Here is a 15480-nt window from a genome sequence, read left to right as displayed (position 1 = left end):
TTGAAGTGGACAATGCCTTTAAAAAGCACTGGGCAGTGTCTCGTACTTACTGCACACTTAACGTATGATTGGTCCCTACTCACAGTATTTGTCCAAGTGGGGATTAAGACTTATGTCCACATGAAGACTGGTGATTGAAAGCTCTTAGCAGCTTTATTCACGATGACCGGACACTTGCAAGAACTCAAATGTGCAGCTATTCGTGAATCAATAAAAAATGTCTTCTATCCATATGATGGAATACTACTCCATAATATAGAGAAATTAACTGCAGAAATATGCATGAATCTCAAAAGACTCACGCCCTGAGCCAAAGAAAGCAAAGATCAAATACTACGTACTGTATGATTCCGTTTATATGAAGTTATAGGAAAGGGGAAACTGCTAACCTCTAACCTGTGATGGAAAACAGGTTAGAGGTGGTTAAGGGCTGGAGGGTGGGGGTGGAGATCGAGTAGGGAACCTGGAAGTGGGATGTTTCCATACACACATACATGTACACACAAAAACCCACATGCATGTGTGTGTGTGCATATACACTGCAGACCACCCACATGTGTGCCAGCCGGGGGTGGCTGAGCTGTGGAGGCCCTACAACAGACTACTCAGCACGAAGAAGGGGGAAGCTCTCCATACACACGGCTACACACAGGAATCTCAGATGCATTTTGCAAAGTGAAAGACACTAACTCAAAGGCTACATATCGTGTGATTTCGTGGACATGGCCTTGTGCAAAGGCCACGTTACAGGCAAAAAGGCATGGGACGAGGGCTGGGGGTGGAGGGGAGACCTGGTACCCAGGGGCACAGGGTACTGTTTAGGGAGTGGAGCTGCTCTGAGTCTTGAGTGTGGCCGCAGTTACATAGCTCTGTGCCTCCAAACCTTCAGACCTGTATACTAAAGCGGGTGAATGTCACTGTAAGCTGTAGTAAAAGAAGGAAAAAGGGGTCTGTATTTGCAAAACCAGGAATGTTCTCCAGAAAAAAAAAGGCAAGTTGCCAAACAGTATACAGTATATAGATCGACCCAGCTCACGTATAAGAAGTAAATATTTAGGTGCATTTACTGTTCAGTCTAAGATACACACAACTTGTTAACATCGCGTCCCCTACTCGAGAGACTTTCAATGTCTTCCCGTTTTGTTGTCATTTTCACTTCTATGAGCCATATTATTGGGATCATCATAATCATTAAAAATTAGAAACAAACTGCCCCAGAACCTAAATAGCGCTTTGTCCAGTGGCCTGCACACATGGCAGCCCCACCCCCTCACCTGGCGCACAAGGCCTTGCCCCCTCACCTGGAAGAGACCTGTCTTTGTGTACATGGTGCCATAGCCTTCTCGGGAGCTGAGGTAAAACATGCCAGTGAAACTGGAGCCGTCTGGCCATGTGTAGGTGCCAAAGCCGTGACAGTGGTCCCGGTAAAACTGCCCTTGGTAGGACTGTGGACAGAGAGCTGGGTGACGGGTGTGTCTGAGCAGCGACCCCTCACACCCCAGAGCCTTACAGGACAGGCTCTGGCTGAGCCACCACCTGGCCAGCAATGAATGGGGACCACTGGGATGGCAGCCTCATGGGGTGCTTAGCTCCAGGCTCCCCTTCAAGTTTGGGTGGCCAGTGTGACAGAGCTGCTCACCCAAACCACGCAGAGCAGGTGCCAGGCGGCCAGCCCCCGGTGGCCAGGCTCTCCCCGCCCTGGCACAGGTGGGGGTGTTGGGGGAGGTGTTGGAAATGCCCAGACATCCTGTCAGCAAAGAAGGGCCATGGCCAGGTGCTGCCCACCTTGGCTTTGGGCAGGACGTGTCTCTACTCCGCTCCAGCCGAGGCTCAGCCCTCACCCTGCCTGGCTCCCGCTCGGGTACACAGGCAGCAGCCGTGGGCCACCAGCTCAGCCCTGGTGGGGACGTGGCTGTGGCCTGCTTCAGTGTCCCTTCTCTTTCCTCTGGCAATCGAGATGTGTCCCCACAGGTTTCTCAGTGGGCCGACCCTACCCCCCAGGCACATGTGACCCAGCCTGGCCAGCCAGAGGACTCCTGACCCCTGGCCCCAGCCTTGATTTGAGTTTGGCCATGGAACCCATCCCCAAGCCAGACAAGTGTACCGCTGGGGCCTTTTCTCACTTCCAGAGTGTGCGATGCCCCCCCGGGGGTTCACCAGATGATGGAAGGTCAGTCTTGCCCCCCCCACCCTTGCCCATGGAGATGTGGAGAGAGAGGGCCTGGTGGGTCTTTAGAACCCCTGGCCCCGGCCACTCCGGGGGCCACATGCCCCTGTGATCCGCTGTCGGTTACAAGGGTCAACAAAGGCCCTCTTTGGTTTCAGCCAGGTCTGATTTGGGTTGTCGGCTACTCCTCCCGGCAGTGGCAGGGCACTAGGCTGGGCACTGCCCATCTTCTGCCAACATTCAATTTGTACGATGTCATGGGGAGTATAAGAGCCTACTCAGCTGAAAAGTCCTATGTTGCAAACCATCTGTGTAGGAGCATTGAACCCTCAGCATGAAGAGAGTTCCGTCCACCCCCCAGCACGGGGGCAAATGTCTCCACGCTTCCCTCCCTGGGCCTCTGCACAGACGGAGGCCTCATCTGACCAGCAGAGTGCACATGCTTGGTCCTGTGGATCAAACACAGTTCACATGGTCGAGGTCATTGCTCAGAGCACCAGCCCCTTTCCTTCCAGCCTCTGGGGTTCACAAGCCACCATGGCCGCACAAGCACTGCTCGGTGGACCCAGAGGTCCGTGCCAGGCAGTCACGAAGCTGGCGCTTCACTTCAATGCCCCCCCTGCTGTGGTCTTCCTTCCCAGGAGAACCCAGGCAACCTGTCGGGAGGACAGGTTGATGGGCCCAAACCTCCCAGCACTGCGAGGGCAGCCGAACCACTGGGCAGCACAATTTGGGGTAATTGAAAACTAGTCGAAGACTAAAGAAACAAATGCTGATGAAGAGTCAGTGCTCGACTCTCTGAGGCCCTGGGGCCCTGCATGCACTGACAAGCTCAGCACGGGTCAGGTCCCTGCCCGCCGCCTGTCCTGCTCACAGGAGGTCTCGGGGTACTTTCCAGGCATGTCTCAGGTAGCACAGACATTAGCCTGGCAACCCTCCTGTTGATGGATCTCCGAGTTCCCGACAACCCTCTGAGTAGGAGAGAGGCTGGCCCTGATGCCTCAGCCCCGGGGGAGGAGGGAAGGAAGCAGCAGAAGCCAGTTACCTCACCCGTCGGCCACGAGAATTCTCCGGATCCCAACTTCATGTCCAGCCCGAACTGCCCCCGGTACACGCAGCCGTCCTGCCATTCCTGCACACCTTGGACGAGCTGGAGGTAGGCATCCTTCAGATCCTGCTCACTAAGGGGGCCCTCGGACTCCAACTCCTCCAACTCCTCCTCCGGGGCCTCTGGGACGTCCCTGGGGGGTAGGGTGGGGGGTGAAGGGCAGGAGGGGAGAACCGGGCTGGCTGAAGATCTTAAGAGCGACTGTGTGCTCAGAACCACACTCTGTCTCATTCCATCCTCCCAGCAGCCCCCCAAGGTAGATGCTGCTGCTTGCCCTCTTTTCCAGAAAGGGACACTGAAGCAGAGAGGGGTGGCGACTGCCCAGGGTCACACAGGAAGTGGAAAGCACAGTAAGTGTGCAGCTCTGTCTGTCTCACCAGGGTGAGGAGCAGGCAGCGGAAGCAGATGGCTGCCCCACTCCAGCTGTTTGCTGGGTGAGCCTTGTCTCCTCCACCGGCCCAGGGTGCCCCCTGCAGGGTCTTCTCTCATGAGCTGGGCAGGAGGCCGACACTGGGCAAACCTGCATGGACCCGTGAACGGTCTGAACAGGAGAGGGGGCTTAGGGTCAAGGGATGATCTGAGAGCAGCTTGAGGGGCAGCAAGCAGACGCGTACAACGGTAAGAGGATGTAGGGATGCGTGGGCGCATGGCAAGGGGCAGGGGACACAGACCAGGGTGGCTTGCTTCTGCCCTGTTCTTGCCCTGACTTAAAGTGTTCCCACCCCTGCGCTGTCACACACCGTCTCTGCATCCCTCTGCACTCAAGTCCTCTCTGGGGGGGACACTGCTCCTGGGCCCTGTGTAGACTTGTGCTGCTGTCAGGCCTCACGTAGCGTGGGGACCCTCGGACTCGGAGCCCCGGCCAGCCGTGAGCCACAGAGGCGTAAAGCGTGTGCCTGACCCAGGGGGCTTCGGCTGCTATAAACACAAGAACCTCTATTTGCCACGTTGGTGTGTGTCTCTAGGAAGAAGCCAGGAAGGATAGACACCCACATGCAACAATGATGAACTCTGGGGCTTCTGATTTTTTTCTCTCTTACCTGTGGTTATGGGTTGAATTGTGCTCCCCCAAAAAATTTATATGTTGGAGTCCTACCCGCCCCCTCAAAATGTGACTTCACTTTGAGGGATAAAACAACTTTTAGCGAGTTTTTAACACCTTCCCCAAAGCTGGGTCCCAGCTAAGTCTGGTCCCCAGGGTCAAAGTCAGACCTCCCTATGAGAGGGTCCCCACACCTTTTGGGGGAGAGCGTGGAGCTCTCCAGGGTCCCTGGATCCTCAGAGGCAGCAGACTTGCTGCTCCTCCCCTCCTCCAGGTGGTCATTATTTGGGACTTCACAATCTACAGCTGAGGAATAACCACCTTCCATGTCTCTCGTCTGTGAGCTGGAAGCAAAGCCAGAGACCCGCATTAGCTCTCAGGGCTCCTGGCAGGTGCCCACTGACCGCCCACAGCCCCACTGGCCTTAGAGAAACGGGCCCCTCCCCTAAACCCACTGGGCCCAAGGGCGCGGCCCCTCCACCTGTTGGAACCCCAGGGGAAACCTTCGCCAGCGCCCCGAGGGTGCTCCTGTCCCTTCCGTGGGGTGGGGGGAACCACAGGACGAGCCAGCGGGGTCACCCTCCCACGACCCCAAGTTAAGAGCCACGTGGCGGGCTCAGACCTGCGCCGGCTAATTGCCCGAGGCGGGGCCACAGTCAGTTGGCTCCCCCTTCTCCCGCGGGCCTCAGGAGCCAGCCCGCGGGGGTGGTGGGGCGGGGCGCGGGGACACGGCCCCACTCAGCCCACATTCACGGCCTCTCACGCACGTGGGGTCCCAAATCTCTGCTCCTCCGCAGGACAGCGGTGCCGGCCCAGGGGGAGTGGGATCCACGCATAGGCCTCCACCGCTCTCCCGAGGAGCTCAGGGAACCTCCCCCCACGCCGGCTCACCTCGACTCGCTGAGACCCCGCCGGGATCCTACTGCGCCCCTGCCGCGGGATCGCACTGAGGCTCGGAGAGCTCGCAAGCAGCACCACGGGTCCGCCCAGCGCCGCGGCCAAAGCAGCGCAGCCCCACTCGCCAGCCTCTGCAGCTGGAGCGGAGAGCGTCGGGTTTCCCTGGAGACCAGAGCCCCGCCCACGGCGGCCTCCTCCAATCCCGCGCCTGGCAGCGCCCGGACACGTCCCGGACACGCCTCGCTGCGCCCAGACACGCCCCACGGCGTCCAGGGGTGGGGCCAGGGCGCGCCTCTCTGTGACCTCACTGGGCGCTCTGCCCTGTCCCCACTCGGTGCCACCCAGCGTCCCCGCACCTCCGCGAGTGCTGGTTTTCTATCTGAGCCCCCAAGAACGCGGGGACCTTGGCACGTCCGTCTCCACCCGGGACACTGACCACCTGGGGGGACACTGACCACCCGGGACACTGACCTCGATGTCCAGCACAGGATGGCGGGTCGGCCTCGAGGTCAAGGGCTCCCTGGAGGAGATAGCGCGAAATGCTCCCAACGCCCCCGTGAACACAGCACGGGGAGTGTGCCCGAGTGACACCTGAAGAAACTGAGGCACAACTGAGGGGCAAATTAACCTGTCCACAGTCACGCGCTAGGGCGCGGTAGTCAGTATTTAATCAAGCTCGGCCTGACTCCAAAGCCGGTCTTTGCCGGTTCAGTAAATGTCTGTGGAAATCACAGAGAGGGAGCTCATGGTCTGGTGGGGGAACAAAATGAGATGGGGGACCGGGGTCACTGGGAGAGAAGGACTAGATGTCTGGACCCAGGGTAACGGTAAGACTTTATGGAAAGAAGATTCCAGAGTAGGGTTTCAGAGGATGCGTAGGAGCTCTCTGAAAAAAGCACATTTCAAGAAACTGGAGTAGTGTGTGCAAAAACAACGGTGGGAAACAGCACAAGGCTTTGTGCAATTGAAGCAGCTGGGGCTTCCCGGAAAGAGGGGGCAGGGCTCTCTGAAGGCGCAGGGTTTGGGGTTATCCCAGACTGCCCCTTGGAACAGGGGGAAAGGGGTATGAAAAGCAGATGTCCAGACCCTTCCCTGTTGGCTCGATTGGCAGGACTAAGGCAGCTGTGCCAGGATTCCAGGGGTCGAAGGGCTCTTCCTCCCCCGCAATTTCTGTCTCCCAATTCACCTTTCTTCTCCCTCATACGCACCTAGGTTCCTGGATCCCCTCTCTTCACCTCTTATTCTTACCCCTCAAGTCTAGCCTCTCCCCTGCTCCCTCCAACTGCAGTCTGGGAAACTGAGCTGAAACAAACCGGTATCTTCAAAATTTTTGAAAAGAGAAAGGAAAAGTCAAATAACACTTCAAAATGTCCTACAAACCTGTTAAACCACACCGTGACCTGTTGTGGGTTGAGTGGTGTCCCCCCAAAAGATAAATTGAAGTCCTAACCCTAGTACCTGTTAATGACCTTATTTGGAATACAGTCTTTGCAGATGTAACGAAGTCATACTGGATTAAACCAATGAACTAGTGTCCTTTTTAGGAAGGAGATTTGGGAGACCCAAACTCAGAGGAAATAATAAACTTCTGTTGTTTTAAGCTGCCATGTTTGTAGCGCTTTGTTATAGTAGCTTTAGGAAATGAATTCATCACCCAACATGAAAAACTCTAAACAACAGCTAAAGAAAAAACTATTTGTGGCAAATCTGACAATTTGGTGAGATTGGTAAAAACAATTCTAATTACTAAAATGTCATCCAAAAAGAAACGGTATTCTAGAAACTTCTATAAACTGGAAAACATGCCATGTGAAATGCTGAAATTTTGCTTATATTCATTATATATGCACTGGTATTTTTAAAACCTGGCATACAAACATAAAAAAGCCCTATTTCCACAAATTGAGACAAGTTCTACATTGACACTAAAGAATATGTTCAAAAATGGTTTGATAAGACTGTATTCATATTCATTGACAACATTCAAGAACATGAGTTTTTTAAGTTTTTGCTCAATTGATAAACTTGGTAAATTCAGCAAATTAGTAATTTAGCAAACTGATCTTAAGGACGACTGGCTTTCAGCAAATTAGCTGCTCGTATCACCAGCCATGGTGTTTGCAAACCTGAAAACGCCAGCTGAACCTGCTATCACTTTTATAAGATTTAATGAAATACCACTGTGTACGTGAGAAAGGAGAATAGCATTTCTATTAAAAGTCAGTTGAAGGCTTTGAAAAGTCAACAAAGAAAAGTCGCTTAAAAATTGCAATCAATTAGGTGCAGGTGAGACACTAAAAGATTGTGGGTGAAATCAGTTTAAAAATTCCAAAAGGATTCTACCTCTGGATTGCTTCTCAAGTGCTTTACGTTCCCAGGAAGGAAAGGAACTGAAGCCGGGAGGCAATGACCCACAGGGAGACCCGTCCGAGGAAGGGAATGGATGTACCACATACGGTATGCAGTAGGTCAAGATACAATGTGTAAAGTGAGCGGGTATATTTTTTGGGGCTCCTGCTTTAAATTACTTTTTAGATGGACTAAATGATGGGTGCAGACTTTATTGTGTGTCAGAATGGCAAGGAGGCTGTGTGTCATGCGGGGCGGCCTGCGGGGTCTCTGGTCCCGCTCCCCACATAAGAACGCAGGACATGGTGAGGCCAAAAAGGAACACCCACGGAGCCATAGACAGGGGAGTCATATCCACTGTATTCTCGCTGGCGGCTGGGTTGGAGACACAGGAAGCAGGAGCCACATGATCCACAACCTGCCGTCCACTTCTCTGCCAACCGACCTCACTTGCTACCTGCAACCCGCTGTGCTAACTGCAATCCGCTCTTGCCAGCCCAGCCACCATCTTCTTGCTGGCCCCCATTTGCTGCTAGCGTAGCCACAGCAGTTATATTAGTGGCCAATGGCTCACTGGTTACAGCTGACGGCCAACTAGCCACAGCTGATGGCCATCCAGTCACAGTTGATGGCCATTTACTACCTAAGCCAGCATCTTTCCACGTGAGGCCGAGAGCCTGGAAACTGTAGTCCTGGCTCTGTCCCCGCAGGGTGGTAAAACACAGCTTCCTGGGCCCTGCCCCCTGAGTTTCTGCTTCAGCAGGTACAGGGGGATGGGCCTGAGCATTCCTACCGAGTTCCCAGAGGTTGCTGAAAGGTGGACCACACTTTGAGAACCACTGGTAGGCAAGTACAGATGCTAGAGGGACAGAGTAGGAGGGACCTTAAATGCCAGGTTAGAGACAGAAGCAGCAAGATATTTTTAAGCAAGATGGTGCAGTTGGATGTGTGCTTTCAAGACTTTTTGCCCGGGACCCACCATAAGACCCCATTTTATATCATGACCCAATACAAACATGACTCAAAAAATTTCCAGGAAAAACTTGTGCTCCTACCTGCATGTACCCTAAGGTATTTTCTCTACTGTATCACTGAAAAATAAAACACTGGTCATGACCCACAAAATTCATTTCACAACCCACTAATGGATCACAACTTGCTAAGTCAGAACCAACATTCAGAAATGCACTCCTTCAGAAAGCATGTTCTGGCTGGTTAGGAAGATGGAAGGCTTGCTCCCCTCCAGAAGCTGGAGCCAGGTCCCGACCAGGGTGGTCCAAAGCAAATGTAGCAACCAAGGTGGAGAGAATGGATCTGATACACGTAGGGACACTTGTTACCTATTCATTAGCTCAACCATGTGAAGGACCTGCTGCGCCAGGTAGGCCATGGGACACAGGTAGGCCATGGGACAGAAAACCCACCTCAAACATCCCCCAACAATAAAGGGTGATTTGTCGTCTCAGGAAATCAAACAGGCCAGGATAGGAGGGTCTTCAGGTTTGGTTTTATTCCGTGGCCCAACCATGTCATCAAAGACCCAGTTCCTCCCATCTCTGCTTTCCCCTAAGGCTGCCTTCCCCTTGTGGTCATGAAGAAAGAACAGAGATTTCCAAGCTCCTCTCCCCTCCTTGGTTCACGAGAGCCCAAGTCCTTTGCTGAAGCAATCATGGGGGAACGGCTTTACTGATTGGCTGGAGGTAATCAGGGCCCACATCTGGAGCTGGGGGACAGGGACATCTCCTAGTTGGATGGCTCCCATGAACTCGGGAAAATGGGAACTCCATTCCCTCTCCACCCCAGGAAAGTCTGAGTCTGTCTGTCCTTAGGACAGAGGAAGAGGGAAACGGATGCTAGGAGGCCCTCTGTAGGTGATGTCTGGACCTGCAGCCAGGGAACATCTGGCTACAGACCCAAATTTGAGTCTTTAGATCAGGAGGGAGCCCCAGGTTGCAATAAAGATCTGACCCTTACCAATGCTTGGTGGCTGCAGCTGGAAGGAGAAAATCAAGCCAGCCCAGCAAGATTGTACAGGTTCACTGTCAGATCTATCTGTTACTAGGTTGTGGGGGTGGGTCGGTACTGGAGAATAATTTCTGGTAGAATGGATTGCAAATCTTAAGTAAACAATGGAGATGCAGCAGAAAAGAATTTTACCATTAGAATAAAATTGAAATTGCAATAACTAAATATATGCAAGGCTGCAAATGTTTTCAATGAAACCACTCCCTGAAAGACACTGGATATCAGAAACATCTATTGAAGAGGACTTCTTATTGAATCTTATTAAAGAGGCAACTGTGTGGACATTGATATTAATTTTTTTAAGTTACAGTGATGACCCAAAAGTTAATAACTAGAAAAATAAAAACAACAAAAACACTGGTCTAGGAAGAAATGAAGTTAATGGTAAATGGCTTTATCTTATGTGGACCATGTTTTACAATAAAAGGGGAAAAGGCAGAAATTTCAAAGTGCAATTTATTAGGAAGCAGATGACCAAGAGGAATAAACATAAAGCTGTACTACAGGGCACCTCAGCCGGTAATGCAGTTATAGTAGTGGTTACTAAGAATGCAGGAATCCAGCCGGTTTATCAACAAGACCATGAGGATGCTGATCAATGTCCGGATGAGAATTCGTGACAAGGGCCCCCTGCTCCTCTACACAGCAGCCCCAGCTTAAGAAGCAGCCCACCTCCCCGAGCCCTGCTGGAGCCCTACTGGTCGGCCGAGCCGGACGGGCTGCCAGGCAGGTGTCCGCGTCAGTGAAACCCCCAGGACTTGCAGGGACCCACCCTTGCAGCTCTGGAAGCTCCGCCCCGCAGGTCGGCTGCCTGGTTCCGCCCACCTGGCTACCGCCAATCCGACTCCCCCGAAGGCCAGGAGCCCAGCCAATGGCTGCCCTCTCCATCCGTAGCCAATCAGAGGAGGGGCCACTATCGGCCCGACGCGGCCCGCCAGGGGCAGCCCTCCGAGGCCTTTAGGACCCGGGGGCGCCAGGCTGACAGCCCGACGGCCCAAAATAGAACCCAGGGCCAGGCGCGGATCATGGACTCGGGGCGAGCCGGACGCCCCGGGGCAACTGAGGCCGCCCCGTCGATACCGCCACCGTTCGCACACGTCGCCCCCTCGCTCTTCCTCGGGAACGCACGCGCCGCGGCCGCGCCGGAGCTGCTGGCGCGGGCAGGCGTCACCCTGTGCGTCAACGTGTCGCGTCAGCAGCCCGGCCCGCGCGCACCCGGCGTAGCCGAGCTGCGCGTGCCCGTGTTCGACGACCCAGCCGAGGACCTGCTGGCGCACCTGGAACCCACCTGTGCCGCCATAGAGGCCGCAGTGCGCGCCGGCGGCGCCTGCCTCGTGTACTGCAAGAACGGCCGCAGCCGCTCGGCCGCCGTCTGCACCGCCTACCTCATGCGGCATCGCGGCCTCAGCCTGGCTCAGGCCTTCCAGGTGGGGCGGGCCTTCCGGGCCGGAGGGGCGGGCCTTCCGGCCGGGGCGCACTCGTGGGGGCAGGCGTCCCCGAAGGGGCGGGGCTCCAGGCCGGGGCAGGCCCGCGGGCATCGGGGGCGTTTGGGGACTTTGTAGGGAGCGCTGCGCAGCGGTTAACTTAATCCCGTCGTTTGCAGACCGTGAAGAGCGCCCGCCCCGTGGCCGAGCCCAACCCTGGTTTCTGGTCTCAGCTGCAGAAGTATGAGGACGCCCTGCGGTCGCGGTCGCGGTCCCGCCGGCGCGGGGAGCCCTCGGGTCAGTGAGCCCTGGTTGGTCAGCCCAGCCCCCAAAGCGGGCGCTGGGAGTTTCCCGGGAAGACGCAGTTCCTGCACTGACGGGAGGTGGCCTATCCTCACGGAGTTTTCATTTTCCGCATGAAATTTTCCCGAAATGCCGCTCATTTGACCGCGATTGGGGGCGGAGGGGGGGAGGGTCCACTGAGGCGACTGGGAACTGCCCCTCCCCAGGTCAGCCTGCTTATTAGACAGGGCTTGGTCAGGACAATCAAAACCACTTAAACTGTAGGCAGAACGACATTACAGGGAGATAGAGGCAGGGGAGCCAAGGTCAGGAGATGGGCGAGTTCAGGAGTCCCAGACCCACCGCCCTGATTCTGGCTGCTGGCCACTCTGATGTGGGAAATTCTGGGACGACACGTGGGGCTGCTGGCAAAGTCTTGTGCCTGCCACCTGCTTGAGCCAGAGTGGCTTTTCCCCCACCTCCTACCTTATTTACCTCCCCGTTTCAGCAGCAGCGCTGAGCCACCTGCAGGCCGGCCATGCACCGGCCGCCCCTGCGTCTGGGTTGTTCACCCCTCTTCCGGCTCACATGCACCTCACCCGGGCACCCGGCAGCCTAAAGACTAGAGCAGAAACTTTGTCACCGTCAGCACTTAAATGAGACAGTGGGGGGAAAACTGGGTCTCACGGACGAACTTCAGATACTAGAGCTCCGGGTTACTATGTACAAGTACAGCACGTGACAATGCATGAAGGACCGCAGCCCGTGTCTCGTTTCCCTTTGCCTCTCCTTCCGTGTCCCCTCCCACACAACCCAGGAGGCATCAGGAGTGTCCTGGGCCCCAGCATGTCCCTCCAAGCCCCACAGAGCAGCAGCAAACCCCACTGTCCCTGGAAAGTCAGGATCGGTCAGTCACCCCACCCTGCAGAGCAACCCCGGCTCTGCCCCATGCCTCCGGTCTGAGGTGGCGCCAGCCTCGCCAGCAGGGGACATGGTGTGTCACCCGGTGGAAGCCTCCCCCCGGGAATGAAGACCTCTGACCCAGCTGAGCCTAACGTTGTGGGGACAGGAAGCTCACACTTTGCGAGGCACTGGGGTGGTTGTGAAAAGGGTCTCTTCCTCCCCAACCCCCTTGCTCCTGCACCTGAGTTTCTGGCTGTGACAGGAACAATGCCATCCATTGGTCCCTGGCTCAGAGCATACACTACCGCCAGCCCTGCTCGGTCCACCAGGCAGCAGCCAACCCCGTGAACCACAGCCCGTCGTAACCCGACTTCTTCCACCGTCAGCTGCTGCTTACTGCTCCCGAGCCCCTCAGACCTCGTCACCTTCTCATCAACCCCACGGGACCTACTGCTGTCGGCTCCTCCTGAACCTTGGCGGCTGAGCAGTCTGCCCAGCTGGAGGTCAGCAGCCAGGACCTGAGCCATGGCGGTCACCTGTGTGCTGCAGCCCACCCTGCTTGCAGCACCTTTGATGGCACCCCCCCCACACACACACACAACCTGCTGACCTGGCCCTGGGTGACAAGAGTGCAAAGGTGACAGAGCCCAGGGTAGGTTGAAGGACATCTGTGGGTCACAACCAGCTCTGTTCTGAGAAGCATCCAACTGCAGCCCCACCAGGTACCCCATTATCCTAGGACCCCTGTCCAAGGGACAACACGGCCCCAGCCTGAACGCCACTTCCCCCTGGAAACCCTTGCCTCCATGTCTGCCCCTAACAGGTGCGGCCAGGGGCCCACTCCCCTCCCTGGCATCAGCCACCAGAATGGGGGTGCCTGGTGCACGTGCATCGGGAAGGCTGGGGCATCGGCTACTTCAGCCCACCCAAGTCAGCCAGGACTTGATCACCAAGAGGCTGGAGTATGAAAATTCCTGTGAGAGAAACCCTGGCCTCGGGCAGACCCAGCTCCACTTCCTCTCCCCCTACTTAGATCAGGGTGGGGTGACAGAACTCCACTGCACCTGCCCAGACCTTTGCCAGCAGGCAGGGGCAGGTGGGCGTGCAGACAGCCACTGTGGGCTTCACAGTTCACCAGGTGCTTTGGTGGCTGGCGTTAATACTTACAAACAGGTCTGTTTGCTCCTTCAAGCCTGTATTGTGTAGGCTCCTTATATAAATGTGGGGTCAGAGGCACCCCACTCAGGGGAGGTGGTAACAGCCCCTCTGGACTGGCAAGGCTGCCCCACCACTCCTGTGTGAAGAACTGGCAGCGCAGCGGGGAGATGCCCAGGGCCCTCCAGGGGTGAAGGGTGAGACCCAGCACCCCCCTGCCCAAGTTCAGGGGACCAGGGGGGTAAGAAGCCCCGATGTTAACTTGCCCTCAGGGTTCGGTGGTTGCTAGATCTGCCCAAGGGTGCTCAGGGCGGGCTAGTGTGGGCACCTGCGTGGGTCCTGATGTTCTGCCAGGCCTGGGTGTGGAGCTGGGAGAGGCTGGTCAGCCAGGAGTGCCACCTAAAACAGTGCCCTCATACCAAGGGACCACACCACCTGGGCAGGCGCTGGGCCACTGAACAGACCCCAGGCCTCTCCCTACTGAGTCTCTGGCTGAGGACTGACCCCTCCTCTGGATGACTGGCAGGAACCCTGGGCTCCTGCTGAGTTTGGGGTTGGGGCCCCAACAGGGAGGCCGCATCCCCCCCCAGCTAAGATGGCACCTGGGGACCTGCCTCAGCGCACATGCTCCACATCAGTGAACACACATCCTCCCTCTGAGCCATCCTTCCCACCCCCCACCCCCAGGGAGAAAGGCAAGCATGATCACAGGGTTACAGATGGGGACACTGAGTCCCGAAGGATTCAACACTACTCGGGTGACGCTGAGGTCCAGCGCATGTGAGTCCAGCCCCCATTTGGCCACATGGCAATCGAGCAGGAGACAGAGGCGTGTGGGGTCCTGGATTCTCCCCCAGGCCCTGAGTTCGCACGCCATGCCAACAGCAACATCCTGGTGGCCCCTCTCATTCCATGGCTTCAGGGTCCACCTGACGCTCACTCCCTGGGCATCTTCGCTGGTCTGCAGCTGAGCCTGTGGGTCCAGGTCCCCGGACAGGACTGGCAGGTGGGATAGGAGCAGGCAGGCCAGGTCCCGGTTACTCCCCCAGCACTCACCTCCGTCACAACCTGGCGCCCAGGGCCCTGCCAGCCCTTCCGCAGCGCTGTCCAACAGAACTTTCTCCCATGGTGGGAGGTCTGATGTCCCACATGGCTGCCGCTAGCCACACACTCCACTCCAAACACCCCGATACCCTGAAATAGGCTGCTGCAACTGAGGAACTCAACTTCTCATTCTATACCATTTAGATCTAAATAGCCATACGTGCCTAGTGGCCACCTGCGCCGACAGCACAGCCTTCAGGCTGCTGGGCTCCACCAACCCCACATGGCCCACAACAGGGACCCTTGGTCTCACCCGGCCGTGGCTTGCGGAAATATGAGAATCATTCCCTCAGCCACCAAAGAACGAATAACATTGAGTTCCAGACGCTACACTTTCCGGCTTCACGGAGGCAGCCACTGCCCCAGGAGCCTGGCCCTCAGCGTCGCTGAGGGAGCGGCGATCCGGCCTCGTGGGATCTCCAAGGAGCAGGCCAGGTGGGAAGCGCACAGGGCGGGGAGGCCGTGCGGCCGCCTGTCGCAACAAGGCCCCCGTGCGCCCCGGTCCCCGCGCACAACGCCCCCCGGCCGGCCCTGACCTCGCCTCCGGTTCCCGAGCACAGCGCTCGCGGCTCGCTGTCCTCACCCATCCCAAACCCCGTGCAGTGCCCGGGCGACCTGCTCCCCATCCCGCCCCGCGCAGGCGCTCCGGCCACCTGTGCACAGCGACCCCAGCCCCGCGCACAGAGTTCCCGGCTCCTAGTCCCCTGAGCACACCGTCCCGGACTCCCAGTGTCCCCGCGCACAGCGTCCCCAGCTCCCAGTCCCCCGCGCACAGCGCCCCCGGCCCCCGGTCCCCCGCGCACAGCGCCCCCGGCCCCCGGTCCCCCGCGCACAGCGCCCCCGGCGGCAGCCGAGCGGAGCCCGAGCGGGGCGGCGCACCGCGCGGGGCCGGGCCGGGCGGCTCCCGGCGCGACTTCCTGTTGTGCCCGCGCCCCGCCGCCGCCGCCGCCGCCGCCCGGCACCCCTCGCCGGCTCCCCGCGGCCCGGCGCGGCGCCGCCCATGGATTTCACCTAGCGCGGCGGC

General features: G+C 57.1%; 2 protein-coding genes across 3 annotated transcripts in view; one reads left to right on the top strand and one right to left on the bottom strand.

Annotated features, from left to right (window-relative positions):
* Nucleotides 1–5332, bottom strand: part of ANKMY1 (ankyrin repeat and MYND domain containing 1) — a 41747-nt gene extending 36415 nt beyond the window's left edge. The window contains exons 1-4 of one of the 2 annotated variants that reach the window (XM_033111658.1): nucleotides 5209–5332; nucleotides 4512–4661; nucleotides 3213–3408; nucleotides 1302–1445 (exon numbers count right to left, since the gene is read on the bottom strand). In XM_033111658.1, coding sequence (XP_032967549.1) covers nucleotides 1302–1445; nucleotides 3213–3408; nucleotides 4512–4645 — 474 coding nt within the window. In that variant the 5' untranslated portion in view covers nucleotides 4646–4661; nucleotides 5209–5332. Of the gene's footprint in view, nucleotides 1–1301; nucleotides 1446–3212; nucleotides 3409–4511; nucleotides 4662–5208 lie in introns of those variants that run through there. The other variant, XM_033111657.1, reaches the window with a different exon arrangement.
* A 5006-nt stretch (nucleotides 5333–10338) lies between these two features.
* Nucleotides 10339–12074, top strand: DUSP28 (dual specificity phosphatase 28). Its single transcript, XM_033111666.1, has 2 exons — nucleotides 10339–11015; nucleotides 11192–12074. Exons 1-2 carry the CDS (start codon nucleotides 10614–10616, stop codon nucleotides 11315–11317), a joined length of 528 nt encoding a protein of 175 aa, XP_032967557.1. The 5' UTR covers nucleotides 10339–10613; the 3' UTR covers nucleotides 11318–12074.
* The last annotated feature ends 3406 nt before the right edge of the window (nucleotides 12075–15480 follow it).

Source organism: Rhinolophus ferrumequinum, chromosome 8 (genome assembly GCF_004115265.2).
Source record: "Rhinolophus ferrumequinum isolate MPI-CBG mRhiFer1 chromosome 8, mRhiFer1_v1.p, whole genome shotgun sequence".
Classification (NCBI taxonomy): Eukaryota; Metazoa; Chordata; class Mammalia; order Chiroptera; family Rhinolophidae; genus Rhinolophus; species Rhinolophus ferrumequinum.
Note: the sequence above shows the minus strand (reverse complement) of the source record. Positions and strands in the feature narration are given on the sequence as shown.